This window comes from Onthophagus taurus, chromosome 8 (genome assembly GCF_036711975.1).
Source record: "Onthophagus taurus isolate NC chromosome 8, IU_Otau_3.0, whole genome shotgun sequence".
NCBI classification, from domain to species: Eukaryota; Metazoa; Arthropoda; class Insecta; order Coleoptera; family Scarabaeidae; genus Onthophagus; species Onthophagus taurus.
This window is the reverse complement of record NC_091973.1, coordinates 2,370,984-2,384,560: the sequence shown is the minus strand read 5'-3', so window position 1 is coordinate 2,384,560 and position 13,577 is coordinate 2,370,984. Positions and strand designations below refer to the sequence as shown.

The window sequence follows — 13,577 nt, the reverse complement described above, 5'->3', positions numbered from 1 at the left end:
TTAATGGGATCATCCGGTATACAAAGTGTGAAACCAAGCCTACTCTGCTTGATGTTTATGGAAGAAACAACTCGGCCGACTTCGAAGACGTCGGCCGCCCTAAGTATTGCTCATGATATCCTGACTGTTGGAAGTTGTCAATTGTGGTTCCTATCCCGAAAAAACGTGACCCATCTGAGCCTAAAGATCTGCGGCCGATTAGCATATTGCCAATTTTATCTAAAGTTCTGGAAAGAATTATGTTTAATCAGTTGCATCAATTTGTTCAAATTAATAATATTTTACCGAAGCATCAATCTGGTTTTCGTAGAAACCATAGCTGCAGTACTGCTCTTCTCAAGGTAACTAATGATATTTTACAGGCTCGAGATAAAGGATTATGTACGTTGGTAGTCTTGTTGGATTTTAGTAGAGCTTTTGATAGTGTTTGTCATGATTTGCTTGTGGAATTGTTAAAGTATATTGGCTTCAGTGAATCCGCTTTAAACTTAATTGAAAATTATTTAAGTAATAGGCATCAGTCGGTTAGAATCGGTGATGCTTTGTCTGAATTTCGCTGTTTGAGCAAGGGTGTACCACAAGGTACTATTTTAGGGCCTATTCTATTTTCTTTATATACATCTCAATCGTTAGGGGGTTAAATCATTGTGAGTACCATATGTATGCGGATGACTTGCAGATGTATGTTTCCTTTGATCCACGCGACTTCGCGTTGGGTATTACGAATATGCAAAAAGACCTCGATTACATTCATAAAGTGGCTCGGGAATACGGTCTACATCTTAATCCGAGTAAATCCAATGCTATACTTTTTGGAAATTCCGCTATATGTAATGGTTTTCGGGAAAGTATTGATTTGCAAATTGATGGTTGTAACATTCCTTTGGTTAGTGAGGTAAAGAATTTGGGTATGATTATGGACAACAGTTTTCGTTATAAGAAGCATGTCTCCAACTGTATATCCAGGGCTTATTATCATCTGAGGATGTTGTTTCCTCATTGATACTACCTTGGTATTCATCTGAAAAAGGTGTTGTGCGAAGCCTCTGTGTTGTCTCAATTCACTTATTGTGCTGAGGTCTACCATCCGTGCATTGACGTTAGCGATGTAACACGTATTCAACGAGTGCAAAATTCGTGTCTTCGGTATATTTATGGAATTAGAAAATATAACAGAATATCTTATAAACTGAAGGATGCGGGATGGCTAAATATGTATCATCGTAGGAAAGTGCAGTGTTTGTGCCTATACCATAAAATTATAAACTACAAGGAACCACAGTATCTCTACCAACTGATAACTTTCCGAAATGATGTCCACCGAATAAATACGCGATTTCGCGGAAGACTGTCGCCACCCTTCTATCGTTTGTCTTTGTTTCAGAGATCATACTTATTTCAAATAACTTCGAAATATAATGAGGTGGACGATAATTGCAAGGGGTTCTCACTACGAAGGTTTAAATTTACACAGAAATATTCTTGTTTTCTTGAACAATGTCTACATGGGGGCAAACGCTGATCTGACATGTTTTGCAATCTTGTTGTTGTATCTAGCTGTTGCTTTGTAATTTTTGGCCGAGTCATGTTTTTCTTTTTTTGTTTCTTAGGTTAGTTAGAGCAGCTGTACTAACTAGTACAAGCTGGAACTCGCCTATTTTCTTTTGTATGTTTTTTTTTGTACAATTAAGCTTATTTTCTAATAAAGGCATTTATTATTATTATTATTATTATTATATTTAGGTTGGGTTGGGTTTGATGATACTTGGGGCGGCCGACGTCTTCGAAGTCGGCCGAGATTATTTCTTCCATAAAGTTATTAATGGTACCACCCAGTATTCAAAGTGTGAAACCAAATCTACCCTGCTTGAAGTTTATAGAAGAAAGAACTCGGCCGACTTCGAAGACGTCGGCCGCCCTAAGTATTGCTCATGGTACTTGGGTTGGGTTGAGTTTCATCGTACTTGGGGCGGCCGACGTCTTCGAAGTCGGCCGAGTTTATTTCTTCCATAAAGTTATTAACGGGATCAGCGTGAAACCAAGTCTACCCAGCTTGAAATTTCCGACTTCGAAGATACTTGGCTTTTAATGTTTAGAAATCGTCCAAGTGGCGCTCATGGCGAGCAAAGCACATGTTGTTGATGTTTCCAACCCATAAGTAAGTACTGGTCGTGTTAAGGTCTTGAAATTAAAAAAAGATTAGTAATAAAATCTTTACTTTTATTCTTTTTGTTTTTATTTAATCTTCATAATATTGATTTGAAGTTAACATAAGTTCTTTAAAACTATCCGATTTACAGAGCATTGGTAAAATTAACGCGATGTAACCTTTACTAATAGGGTAAGATTTAATAAATTCAGGATTATCAATTAATTGCTTATTCACTTCGATAAGTTTACCCTCAATGCAGCTATAAATAGTGTATATTTCACCTCCTTTACATTCAATATAACAAAGAGGCTGGTGAGGTCGCAATTTTTGCCCCCCTTTTTTACCTTTACCAAGAACTACATTATCTAAGCGGTTTACATTTGAAACCTCGAAATTAATTTTTAGAATTTCTTTATTATCTTTTAAAATTGGATGGTCATCCGCCAATGATAATAAGCAAATCCTGTTTGTGTGAAAACTAACTCTTTGATATATTCTTTCATCGATTGATAAAATTTTTTTACAATATTTATGCTCGTAATATTTAAGAGATGGACTTGTAAAAGTGTGATTAATTAATAAAGATTGATCGATTGAATTTACAATGTTAGGTACAATACTATTATTTACATCCATTTTTAATTACTTTCTTCTTGGGAGAGTCCTCGTAACCTGGCTTTTCTCTCGTTCGATTTTATTATGTTTAAACGTCTACGTTCTAAACGTTCTTCTTTCAAACACTTTACCATTTGCGAATCCAATGAGTTGCAATATCCAACAAATTTTGCTACGGGGTGCTAAAATTAATAAGATTAATTTTGTTTTTGTTAATTGTTGCATCATTTACCTCTTGGTGGCAATTTTTTAATAATTGAATTAGTTCGTTACACCTTTCTGAGTGTAAATGAGGGGATAAATCTGTGTGCATTATAAAAAAATATGTATTTGCCTAAAATGTGATGATTTTTTGGTTAGGTTTTATCGCTTTATCAACGACATCTTTGATTACAACTTGGGTTATGTAATACTTTTATGAGTTATGTTCCCTATTAATAATTAATGTTTTTTTGAATATTTAAAGTTATTAATTAAGAAATTTATAAATTAATGAATGATTAAGTTGAAATTAATAAAGTTCGTTTTGAATTATGAAACTAGATGGCGCTCAAAATCAAATTGTGAGGTTAGAAAATGTTTAGAAACGTCAAATGTCATCGAGATACAATAAAAAGTGTTTTGACAACCACTTTATTTATATTGTACCGTCGTTTTGTGTTGATGTTTGCAGCCACTGAATGTTTTCCTTCATCCTTCTCTCCTCCGTACACAAACAATTCGAAGGACGAATCGGATACATTAAACAGTAATTTGCAACAAACAAAAGTAGGTGATGTTATACAAACTATTAAAAATCGTTTACCTTCAACAGGAAAATTTATTAAAACACTCGAATCAGTCCACTACGAACCGCAGGCACGTTTAGAATACTTCAGCCAATTTAATATAATGTTCTAATTGTTTTAGGTGAGTTAATTAAGATTTATTTATTCGCTTCTTTTTAATATAACCTCACTTTAATAAAATTCTTTAAAATCAACACTAATTGCTTCATTAAGATCAGAAAATTATTTATTAATAAGATTGATTCAACCATTTGTAGGAGGAAAATATGATAATGAACAGGTAATTACTTATCCAAGCTTCATTAACAATATTGTGGTTATAAAATAACTTGAAATTATTTTATAATTAACACTTTAAGGACCAATATACAGTGTTTCATTTTAGCCTTCACAGCAGATATCTTAATTATTGTTGGAGATATGACAAAATATTGCTTCACACTTAATATTCTGTTATTTGCCATATTCTAAAAAACCAACATTTTAGATACAGCCAAGTATATGCGCGAAGTATTGTTTTTAATATAAGAAATAATCTAGATAATAAGATTGTTTCTCTGAATTTGCTTAGCAGTTTTCTTGATACTTAGGTTGGGTTGCAGGCGAAGATCATGCTCCATCACGAACAATACTTGTGGCGGCCGACGTCTTCGAAGTCGGCCGAGATTATTACCTATATCAACAAAAATAATCTCGGCCGACTTCGAAGACGTCGGCCGCACTAAATATTGTTCGTAATGGAGCATGATCTTCGCCTGCAACCCAACCTAAGTATCAAGAACAATACTTAGCGCGGCCGACGTCTTCGAAGTCGGCCGAGATTATTTCTTGTATCATGCACTAAGTCTTGTTCTTGATACTTAGGTTGGGTTGCAGGCGAAGATCATGCTCCATCACGAACAATACTTATGGCGGCCGACGTCTTCGAAGTCGGCCGAGATTATTACCTATATCAACAGAAATAATCTCGGCCGACTTCGAAGACGTCGGCCGCACTAAATATTGTTCGTGATGGAGCATGATCTTCGCCTGCAACCCAACCTAAGTATCAAGAACAATACTTAGCGCGGCCGACGTCTTCGAAGTCGGCCGAGATTATTTCTTATATCATGAACAATACTTAGGGCGGCCGACGCCTTCGAAGTCGGCCGAGGTTACTTCTTCCATAAATTTCAAGCAGGTTAAGAGAAACAATCTCGGCCGACTTCGAAGACGTCGGCCGCACTAAGTCTTGTTCTTGATACTTAGGTTGGGTTGCAGGCGAAGATCATGCTCCATCACGAACAATACTTATGGCGGCCGACGTCTTCGAAGTCGGCCGAGATTATTATTTATATCAACAGAAATAATCTCGGCCGACTTCGAAGACGTCGGCCGCCCTAAGTATTATTCGCGATACTTGGGTTGGGCTGAGCTAGGTTGGATTGGATTACGTATAGACGAAGATCATGCTCTATCACGAAAAATACTTATTGTAAGCAACTTAAGTATCAGGAACAATACTTAGTGAGGCCAATGCAAAGTAGTAGCAATGGATATAACTTCCTTGCAGAAAATGGTTCCATATTCGCCTCTAGCTTATGTATTAGTGGTAATAATCAAGTATCTCCCGTAATATTCAGGATCTTGTATTCTATATGTAATATTTAAGCTTCTGTTCGCTATAACTTTTATAAAAAGATGTATTGGCAATATCTGTAGCAGAATCTCGACTTCTCGCATTAGTATCAAATCTTGTCCAAACACTTTTATTCAAGGATTTAGAGTTCCATTGACAGCATTCACTTTTCTATCGACAATATGTTATTTTCTAGCATCCCTTCTTTGTTCCCATATCTCTAAGAAACACTCTTGCCTCCATCCTTATTTCATCCCTTCATTTCGACCCTTTAATAAAAATACTTCTCCAGATGCATCATCACTTCCTTCATCTCCAACTACTTATATCAACATCCTCTTTTCAAATACCTCATTTATGAACATTTTTTACAAATCATGATGATTCAGAATACATAATTTGTGTTTTATTCATAAAATATTTTATCGCAGCAATGAGTAATTCGCAAAAATATTTCAGTAAAGTTATTTCAGTTTACTCACAATTTATTTTATCAATCTTGAGTAATCCTTCAATTACGTTAATAATCTTGAATTGTAGTAATCGAAAAAATGTTTCCTTACGATGAATTTTTTTGATTATAGATTTAAAAACTGAGCAAAACAGTCCTTCCAAGAAAAGAAACAGTAATGATTAATAATAGTAATATGACAATTTTGTTTATAAGAAAATTTACATGGGGTTGAGATGATTTTATACTGGTACATGCATTGGTTTTGGATAACTTATGTAACGATAATCTTAAACGTCCAAACATCTTCATCATTACCATCAGATATGGATAGTTTAATGATGACAAAACGTCCCCCTGGGAACGTTTCGGAATCAGTCAACGAGTCTGTGATAGTTGCGGAGAATAGTACTTTAGAAGAACTATTTAATGTGACGTTGAATCGTACCGAGGCGGCCGAAAATTTGACCGGTTTCTACGAAGAAATATGTCGAAATCAATCGGAATTAGTGGTTGAACCAAGAAATGTTAGCGAAGGTATTGTAAAACCATTCGGAAATTTATCCGCAGCTGGAATAGCTGGGATTACGTTAAGTTGTGCACTTGTTGCGGCGGCAATTTCAATATTATCCTGCGTTATGTACAAGAATAGAAGTTTGAATCGTCCGCAAGTATTAAATGATCATTGTAGTAATTTGGATTCAAGCGGATATATTGATGATACATCTGTAAGGGTATGTTTTAACGATTCTCAGATTCTTTTTTAATTATTATTTTTTATTTAGGATAATTCGGAAGAAATGTACAGTTTGGATAACGACTCGTTTCTTAATAGTTTAGAAGCGATGACCATACAAAATTATTGGACGGATACCGTTAAACATACTAAATTATAATTATCTTCAATATCTCAAAGATAAAAATCATATCAAGAGATCCACCCCAAGATGGTGTCCACTTACAAATTTGTATATACTAGAATGTTAGTTAATTAAATTCAATTCTATCCGTAACTCGTCCCTCTTGAAATAATAGAAACGTGTTAGGATATAGTTACTGTGAAGTTATTTTAATATTTATAAAAAAATATAGTATAGTTTTTAAAATTTAATTTCTTTTTTGTTTTAATTACCCCAAACAAAACGCAAATATTATTGAAAAAATATTTTATTAACGTCAAAATAAACAAAAACTAAACATAAACTCTCACAGCCGCTAGAATAACATTAAAACATAAAACTCGAAAACACTAGTAAAAAAAAACTATTAAAATCTATTCTTCGTCGCCTCTTACAAATCGAGTAATCTCTGGAGCCAACCGATATTGATACTCTGCAAAATAAAATTTGTTAAAATCCATCAATTTTAATAAAAAAAAAATTTACCAAGGAAAATAATGTTGGTTCTAGCCGCTAATAACTCTTCGTTGACTACATCCATATTGTTCAAGTTGTTAATCCAAACTTTGGGAATAATTTCTTGAATAAAATTAAACAACTTGTTATAATTTCTAAGTAAAATGTTGCTTACACCTTCGTCTGATGTGCCGCCAATTACAGCAACAATATTGTTTAAATCATTATCCATATTATCAATTTGTTTTATTTTCAAATGAATGGTTCGCATGATCGCGATATCTTCGTAGAGCCCACCATGACGCATATCGATATACTTCTTTGTTTCTTTTTTGCTTTTTCTGCTGGAAGTGGAACTACGACTTACAACCGAAGAGAAAGTAGTGCGAACACTTTCGGCGCCATCACGAGATTCATTATCATCGCCACCGTTTGATTTTAAAGATTGTGGAAGTGAGTTTCCCACATTCGAATAAGTGCCAATACGGCGACGATTACGAATCTCGACGATTCTGTAGAGGTAACATTCCAAGTCATCTGTAGTATTTTCTAACAAATCTTCCAATTTTGAAATGTAGTTGAGAGCTTCCGTTCTTAAAACCCATATCATCTCGGGATCATATTCTTCGATCAAATCTTGAGCTTCTATGTACGCGTGTTCGGCAATCGCTGCTACAATCGCCTCGTGGTAATTCTTTTGCATTAAATGTATATATTTAGCACCGCTATAATATCCTGCGGCGCTTAAATGATCAGCGAAATTCGATAAACGATTTTTATGCGTTTTTTCATCAAGATTCATCGCGTCGAGAACTTTAATCGCTTCGATCCAATTAAACATACAAGTGTAAGCTGTGTATGCAGCTTCTAAATCACCGGCTTCAAAGTAAAGTTCGGCCGCGCGTTGTTTTCGATTAAGCTCTTCGTTAACTAAAGCTAACTCGAAGCATAACCGTGGAATACTAACCGCATGTTTCTTCAAAAAATCATAAAGAACTTCTAATTCATTGTATTTCAATGCATAATCGATAACATCATCGTAAGAGATTTGGTGCGGATTTTCTTTGACGGTATCTAATAAATGTAACACTAAATATTTAACCGCTTCTTTGTAGTCTCCAACTTGGTGGTTAACTTTGTATCTTAATTCGCTGTCATTTTGGGAATCGTAAAAAGCATCGATTAAAGTCGTTGTGGCGGCAGGATCGCGATTATGTATGAAATGAGAGAATAAAGCAAAATCTAAATCGTACGTTTTGAGACATTGAATTAAAACGTCGTCTGCATTAAACAATGAACAAATTAATTTTAACCCCCCTTCAACTATTTTATTTAACTCCGAACTACCTAGCGAATAAACTCGTTGCGCGTAAGCAACACCCCCGGAAAGTCCTTTCCATTTTATCATAGCTAACAAAGTTGTCCCAAAATATGTTTCTAAATCCTTTTCTTTCAAAGAATTAACGATAAGCGAGCATATATCGCTTATTTTATTTACGTTAGAGGTGATGTTAACGAATTGATGTTTGCAATTCATCGTTTCAAGTACATTACCGCTGCTGAGTTTTAATACAAAATCTTGCAAATATTGCTTTTGGGTGGAATGGATGAATGCCTCAATATTTGTGGTAAACCTTGTCATGTTTGTATCAGCCAATACATTTAGGTTTAAATGGCGTAACTTAATTTCAGTGTGTACTTTGTTCCATAATCCTCTGTCTAATAAGGTGTTGACGTAGTCAACGTCTAATAATCCGGTTGAAATTATTTCTAAAACTCCAACAGTGTCTTGAATTAAAATACTTAATTTGTAGGGAATTGGCGCTACTAAGACTCCTCCAACGGGAATACTTCTGAAATCGAATATTTCCCAAGGTTTATTCTTACGAATACAATCCAAAAAAATGTTGTGACGGCAACTGTATAACATATTATTACTCCTTGTAAGCAAAATATATGCATAAAACGTAAGAAATGATGTTACATTATCCGCTACTAAGATATCATCGCAGAACAATCGATTCGCGTTATCAAGGACGAGCAAATAATCTTTATTTTGATAACAAAAGCTCTCCATTTTGATTATTAAATGTGTGTAGTTTCGCACCAAATCAAGATCTAAATATAAATCCCCATTACTATAAAAAGTATATTTTTTAATTTCCCTATTAAACGTTTTAATCAATTTTACTCCTGTAATATCAGCTCTCCACGGAGTCGATTTAGTGCACATCTTATTCGACAGATCAAAAATAAGCTCTTTAGGTCTATCATTATCAACTATGTACATAATAAAATACTGATCACAAAATGCGACGTGATGAATTTGCAAAGGATATGCGTTTAAAATTGGTAACATAAATCCAATGTGATCGGAAATAACGGAGATATTGTTACTTCTGTAAGTGTAAATTCGGACCTTATTGCTGCTATCAATACATAAAAACATAGGCAGGGTTGTGTTAAACACTACTTGTGACATGGTGTCGGGGAACGCGAATTTTATGGCGTCGATATTCTCGCCTTCCGGTTTCATTGTAATATTTTTTAAAGTATCCACAAGCAGTAATTCCCTCCCATTTATGACTGCAGTCATAGTACCTTCATCGACAGTTACCGAACTAAAAGTTGGCCCCAAACGCAAATAATAATGAATAATTCCCTCTTTTAAAACAACAACTAAATGTTGGACACTACCCGTCGATTCCAACCAGTCGATATAACGTACTTCCGTTGCAAATTGCAAACTTTGTTTCAACTCGAAACAATAACCCGTAATCGTGAACAAAAGAACATTCGACGAAGCCCCATTTTCTTCCAAAACCGCCAAAATCTTACCATCTTTACTCCATTTTAATTGGGCGATTTTCAGGTTATTAACCATCAAATGTACTAGTTTTGCGCAGCCGTTTGGCTCATAAATCATTATCTTCCAGTTATTATCGCTACAGCAAGCGGTCGCAATCATATAATCTACAGGTTGCCACGAAATCGGCGATAATAAACCGGGGATGTATTCGCTGTTTGCTATAACCCCACGAGCTACGCAAAAAATTTTGAAACAACGAATCGTATCTGATTTATAACTTATTAAAAAACATTTTCCATCTGGTCGCCATAATATTTGAGGTATCTCATCTGTGCAGGGTGTTCCAATAGCTAGAAATATCATATTTTATTAATTTCAATATTAATTAAGAGTATTCAAGTTAAAAATTAGTTGTTGCTGGATCGGTAATTAACAATGTATACATTTGGCAGATAGGGAGTTGAACAAGAAGGCAAGAATAGAGATAGAGGGAAGTGTGGGAGGAAATGGACTATCTCAGAAACTATAAGAGATATGAAAAAAGTAGGTGCCATGTCCCGGTCTCTTTTTCGAGACTAATCCAATCCTGCAAACACCAAACCTCTATCTTCTTTTGTTTTTAAGTTATAGCCAAAAAGTCAAATTTTCGTGATTTCAAAAAATTTCGTTTAGTTTTCAAATTAGAGAAATGAGGTTGATACGTTTTTAAGACACTTTTTTAAGTAGAATATACTGCCATTGAAAAATTTTAAACATACTCAATGATTTTTGAGATACAATACAAAGATATAAGATAAAGCACATGTTATATCTCAAAAATTATCAGCTATGTTTAAAATTTTTCAACGCCAGTATATTCTACTCAAAAAGTGTCTTAAGAATGTATTAACCCCATTTCTCTAATTTCAAAAATAATACGAATAACTAAAAATAAATAATTTTGGAACTTAAAAATGAAAAAAAGAAGATAGAGGTTGGGTCTTTGCGGGATTGGATTAGTCTCGAAAAAAGAGGCCAGGAGATGGCACCTACTTTTTTGTATCTCTTATAGTATTTGAGATAGCCCAAATTTTCACCCACTCTGTACAAACAAGGTATTGGAGATGGGTACTAGAGATGGTGAGGGAGAGTCTAAGGTATGTAGTGAGGGAGGAGGTTAAGCAATATGCAGTAAGGGTAAAGCCTGGGAGAAGAGCAAAGAGTACAAGGAAATGATAGAAGGAAGAGAGCATTGCAGGATCCTGGGAGTGTGCTGGAAGGAAATTAAGGAAAGGATTCTGATATATGGGCAGAGAGATAGGGAAGGATATTATATAAGAGTTATTATGGGATATTTACTAACTGGGATCAACAACAGATACTTTGTAACTATTCCTAAACACCGTGTGGAAACATTTAAAAAATCATTTTCCTATAATTGCGCGAAAATACTAAACAATATGCCATCGGATTGTGCTGCCTGTTCTTTCTTTTCTTTCAAAAAGAAATATAAAAAGTACTTAATGACTCATCAATAATGCACAATCCATTATTTCTGGGCTTATTATTTTTTTTTTATTTTAATTGTTCTCTTTTTCTCTCATTTATCTTCTATGATTTGTTTTTTTTTTATTTATTTCAAAATGGAAGCAAATGTAATGCTTATTTTGTTAGTTGTTTAATTTAGTATTTAATATTATTACTATTTTTTTTACTTCTCTATTATTATTATTATTTTTTTTTTTTTTTTTCGAAAAAGAGATTCTTAAATCAGAATTTTCTGCAGGACCCCTCTATTAATATTGTAATAGCAAAGCTTATATATATATATTTTTTTATTGTGTTCTTGTGCAGTATCAATAAAATGATTATTATTATTATAATAGTGACAGAGTGTGGCAACCACCACAATTATGACAATGTCAATTACGTTGATACATCAGAATAACTAATTAACCAAAATTCATCACATTGTCAATTTAAAATAACCAAATTAATTTTATAAACATCAGTTGACAGTACTATACGTCAACAGATGCGTTTCTTTTTATATGCATTTCAAATGGTCTGTTGCTGAACCAATATTTATTTTCCTTTGTTGGAAATCGAAATATTGGTAATAAAAACAGCGTTTTTCAATTCAAGACTGAATGTTTCGTTACTCCTTTTCTTTTTATAGCCATTATCATTTCCTGTTGTGGGAGGGAATATATGTGGCAACCACCACAATTATAAATTAAATCATAAATGAATTCATCAAAATATAAATCATAGTAATAAGTTCTTTTTTAACAAAAATTGTAAATCCATAGAGATACAAAAAGTGTTGTTTATTATTATTAAAAAAAAAAAAAGTCAAGTCACGTTGTAACGCAAATTGGTTTTACTCTCTTTTTAAATTGTCCCACACAGAGGAACTGCCAAAGTATCTGTTGATGGAAGGGAAGAGATTGGTGGCTAGATTCTGCTGTGGCAATGAGGAGAGAGTAGTGTAGACTATGTGGAGAGGATTGGGAGACGCTGATATACATGCTGAGAGGATGTAGTGAGCTAATGGGGGAGGCGATGGTCAGGAAGCAGATTTTTGGAGATAAGTTGAGAGCAAAAGATGGATGAGGGAGGTAATTGGGGTGTAGTATTGTACAGGAAAAACATTGCAAATTGTAAATAAAAAACGCTTATTAATTAAAATTAAAAAAGATACCTTTTCGAACAAGATCAACATGTGTAGTATTATCAAATCCAGCGAATTGAGTCGACCTTGCTCCCCAATGAACATTAATTTGTGCTGGAGGAACATCAGAAAGTGACCATTTAGCTTCTTCAACCACAGTTCCCAACTCGGGGTAGATATCGCAAAGACTAACACCATTCTCGTCGTCTAAATATACCAATTTATCGAGCAGCGGAGAGTAGGCACATGCAACGATTCGTTTCGGGCATTGAATACGAAGACACTCTTTTTGGCCGATCTTCTCGAAATAAAAATTGTAGCCATCAGAAACAAATATCTTCTTATCCAGGACGTTAGGATAGTACGCAATTGTATCTAAGAGGGGATGTGGGCTTAATGGAACATTAATCGGGCATTTATTCCCAAATATGTGCAAAGCTTTGCCTACGATGATGTAGTAGAGCTTTCCGGAGTGAACTAATCCGGTTACTTCGCCCGGAATCGCGGGAATATGATCCACTTTCGTCTGGATAACATGGATGTTATTCATGTTATGCAAATTATTCATTTTGAAGCGGGTCAAAAAAATGTGGCAACCTAACCTACAAAAACAAAAAGCACGAGTTGAGCGGTTTATCGAAAATAAAAAGTGATTTGATCTGTAACATTACTAAATCGATTAATAAGCTTACCGAAAATCCTTTTATCAAAGAAGAACCATTGAAAATTACAAACTAAATTGCACGAACACCGAAACTACACCGCAGCTGTTAACAGTTCGAAACTGTATAAAACAAAATGGGCAATCGTAACGGTTTTTGTTTAACGACTTTAGCGCCACCACGCGGAATAAACTGTAACTAAATGTGTAGTTGAATGTTTTCATTAATTATTAACAAAATTAATAAAAATTAAGTTAAAAAGGATAAAAAGAACGAGATATTACGAAATAATAAATATGATTATGGTAGAAAATTTGAATTAAATTAAGCCAAAGCGATTAATATTTAAAAATATTTCGCCACCATGTCAAAACTTCCGGTAACCTCCAAATACCGGAAATGCGTATCATGAAATCATGATTTTTCGTTCTTTTGCAATGTTATTCAATTTTTGTATTTATAATTACTTAAGTA

The 13,577-nt window shown here is 34.2% G+C and overlaps 3 protein-coding genes and 1 pseudogene across 4 annotated transcripts; 1 reads left to right on the top strand and 3 right to left on the bottom strand.

The window, feature by feature from the left end:
- Positions 1-2,199: 2,199 nt before the first annotated feature.
- Positions 2,200-3,309, bottom strand: LOC139430967 (COX assembly mitochondrial protein 2 homolog). Its single transcript, XM_071198508.1, has 2 exons — positions 3,000-3,309; positions 2,200-2,949 (listed from the first exon to the last, which is right to left on the bottom strand). The coding sequence occupies exons 1-2, from the start codon at positions 3,078-3,080 to the stop codon at positions 2,791-2,793; spliced, it is 240 nt and encodes a 79-aa protein (XP_071054609.1). The 5' UTR covers positions 3,081-3,309; the 3' UTR covers positions 2,200-2,790.
- LOC139431014 (protein Abitram pseudogene) lies at positions 2,240-2,788 on the bottom strand (annotated as a pseudogene).
- A 48-nt stretch (positions 3,310-3,357) lies between the features above and the next one.
- LOC111425377 (uncharacterized) lies at positions 3,358-6,735 on the top strand. Of its 2 annotated transcripts, none has more exons than XM_023059357.2 (4): positions 3,358-3,515; positions 3,582-3,676; positions 5,758-6,352; positions 6,410-6,735. In XM_023059357.2, exons 3-4 carry the CDS (start codon positions 5,861-5,863, stop codon positions 6,518-6,520), a joined length of 603 nt encoding a protein of 200 aa, XP_022915125.1. In that variant the 5' UTR covers positions 3,358-3,515; positions 3,582-3,676; positions 5,758-5,860; the 3' UTR covers positions 6,521-6,735. The 2 variants fall into 2 exon arrangements, with proteins under 2 accessions (XP_022915125.1, XP_022915124.1); XM_023059356.2 differs by having other exon boundaries at positions 5,758-6,358.
- Positions 6,736-6,775: 40 nt separating this feature from the next.
- LOC111425374 (elongator complex protein 1) lies at positions 6,776-13,292 on the bottom strand. Its single transcript, XM_023059352.2, has 4 exons — positions 13,134-13,292; positions 12,472-13,043; positions 7,010-10,138; positions 6,776-6,956 (listed from the first exon to the last, which is right to left on the bottom strand). Exons 2-4 carry the CDS (start codon positions 13,007-13,009, stop codon positions 6,898-6,900), a joined length of 3,726 nt encoding a protein of 1,241 aa, XP_022915120.2. The 5' UTR covers positions 13,010-13,043; positions 13,134-13,292; the 3' UTR covers positions 6,776-6,897.
- Between the last annotated feature and the right edge of the window lie 285 nt (positions 13,293-13,577).

Coding starts and splice junctions, on each gene's coding strand:
- LOC111425377 (XM_023059356.2), top strand. CDS start 5,861: ATGATTTTATACTGGTACATGCATTGGTTTTGGATAACTTATGTAACG. Junction 6,359..6,409: donor TTGATGATACATCTGTAAGG/GTATGTTTTAAC, acceptor TTTTTTATTTAG/GATAATTCGGAAGAAATGTA.
- LOC111425374 (XM_023059352.2), bottom strand. CDS start 13,009: ATGAATAATTTGCATAACATGAATAACATCCATGTTATCCAGACGAAA. Junction 10,139..12,471: donor TGTTGATCTTGTTCGAAAAG/GTATCTTTTTTA, acceptor TGATATTTCTAG/CTATTGGAACACCCTGCACA. Junction 6,957..7,009: donor AACCAACATTATTTTCCTTG/GTAAATTTTTTT, acceptor TTTATTTTGCAG/AGTATCAATATCGGTTGGCT.
- LOC139430967 (XM_071198508.1), bottom strand. CDS start 3,080: ATGCACACAGATTTATCCCCTCATTTACACTCAGAAAGGTGTAACGAA. Junction 2,950..2,999: donor TAAAAAATTGCCACCAAGAG/GTAAATGATGCA, acceptor TATTAATTTTAG/CACCCCGTAGCAAAATTTGT.